The 446-nt window shown below is 68.2% G+C and overlaps 1 protein-coding gene across 1 annotated transcript in view; it reads right to left on the bottom strand.

Annotated features, from left to right (window-relative positions):
* Positions 1-433, bottom strand: part of LOC132008321 (serine/arginine repetitive matrix protein 5-like) — a gene marked incomplete at its 5' end in the record, with an annotated part of 2373 nt that extends 1940 nt beyond the window's left edge. The window contains 1 exon segment of the mRNA XM_059386857.1: positions 2-433. Within this exon segment, the coding sequence (XP_059242840.1) occupies positions 2-433 (432 nt within the window).
* Between the last annotated feature and the right edge of the window lie 13 nt (positions 434-446).

The raw sequence follows: 446 nt of genomic DNA, 5'->3' as shown, positions 1-446 counted from the left end.
GGCTGTGGGGGCTGTGGCTCCGGCTGTGGGGGCTGCGGCTCCGGCTGTGGGGGCTGCTGTGTGCCCGTGTGCTGCTGCAAGCCCGTGTGCTGCTGTGTGCCAGCCTGTTCCTGCTCCAGCTGTGGCTCCTGTGGGGGCTGCAAGGGGGGCTGTGGCTCTTGTGGAGGTTGCAAGGGGGGCTGTGGCTCCTGTGGCTGCTCCCAGTCCAGCTGCTGCAAACCCTGCTGCTCCCAGTCCTGCTGCTGTGTCCCCTGCTGCTGCCAGTCCAGCTGCTGCAAACCCTGCTGCTCCCAGTCCAGCTGCTGCAAGCCCTGCTGCTCCCAGTCCAGCTGCTGCAAACCCTGCTGCTCCCAGTCCCGCTGCTGCAAGCCCTGCTGCTCCCAGTCCCGCTGCTGTGTCCCCTGCTGCTCCCAGTCCCGCTGCTGCAAGCCCTGCTGCTCCCAGTC

This window comes from Mustela nigripes, chromosome 1 (assembly GCF_022355385.1).
Source record: "Mustela nigripes isolate SB6536 chromosome 1, MUSNIG.SB6536, whole genome shotgun sequence".
Lineage (NCBI taxonomy): Eukaryota > Metazoa > Chordata > Mammalia > Carnivora > Mustelidae > Mustela > Mustela nigripes.
The sequence above is the reverse complement of the archived record's forward strand: the minus strand, read 5'-3'. Positions and strand labels throughout refer to the sequence as shown.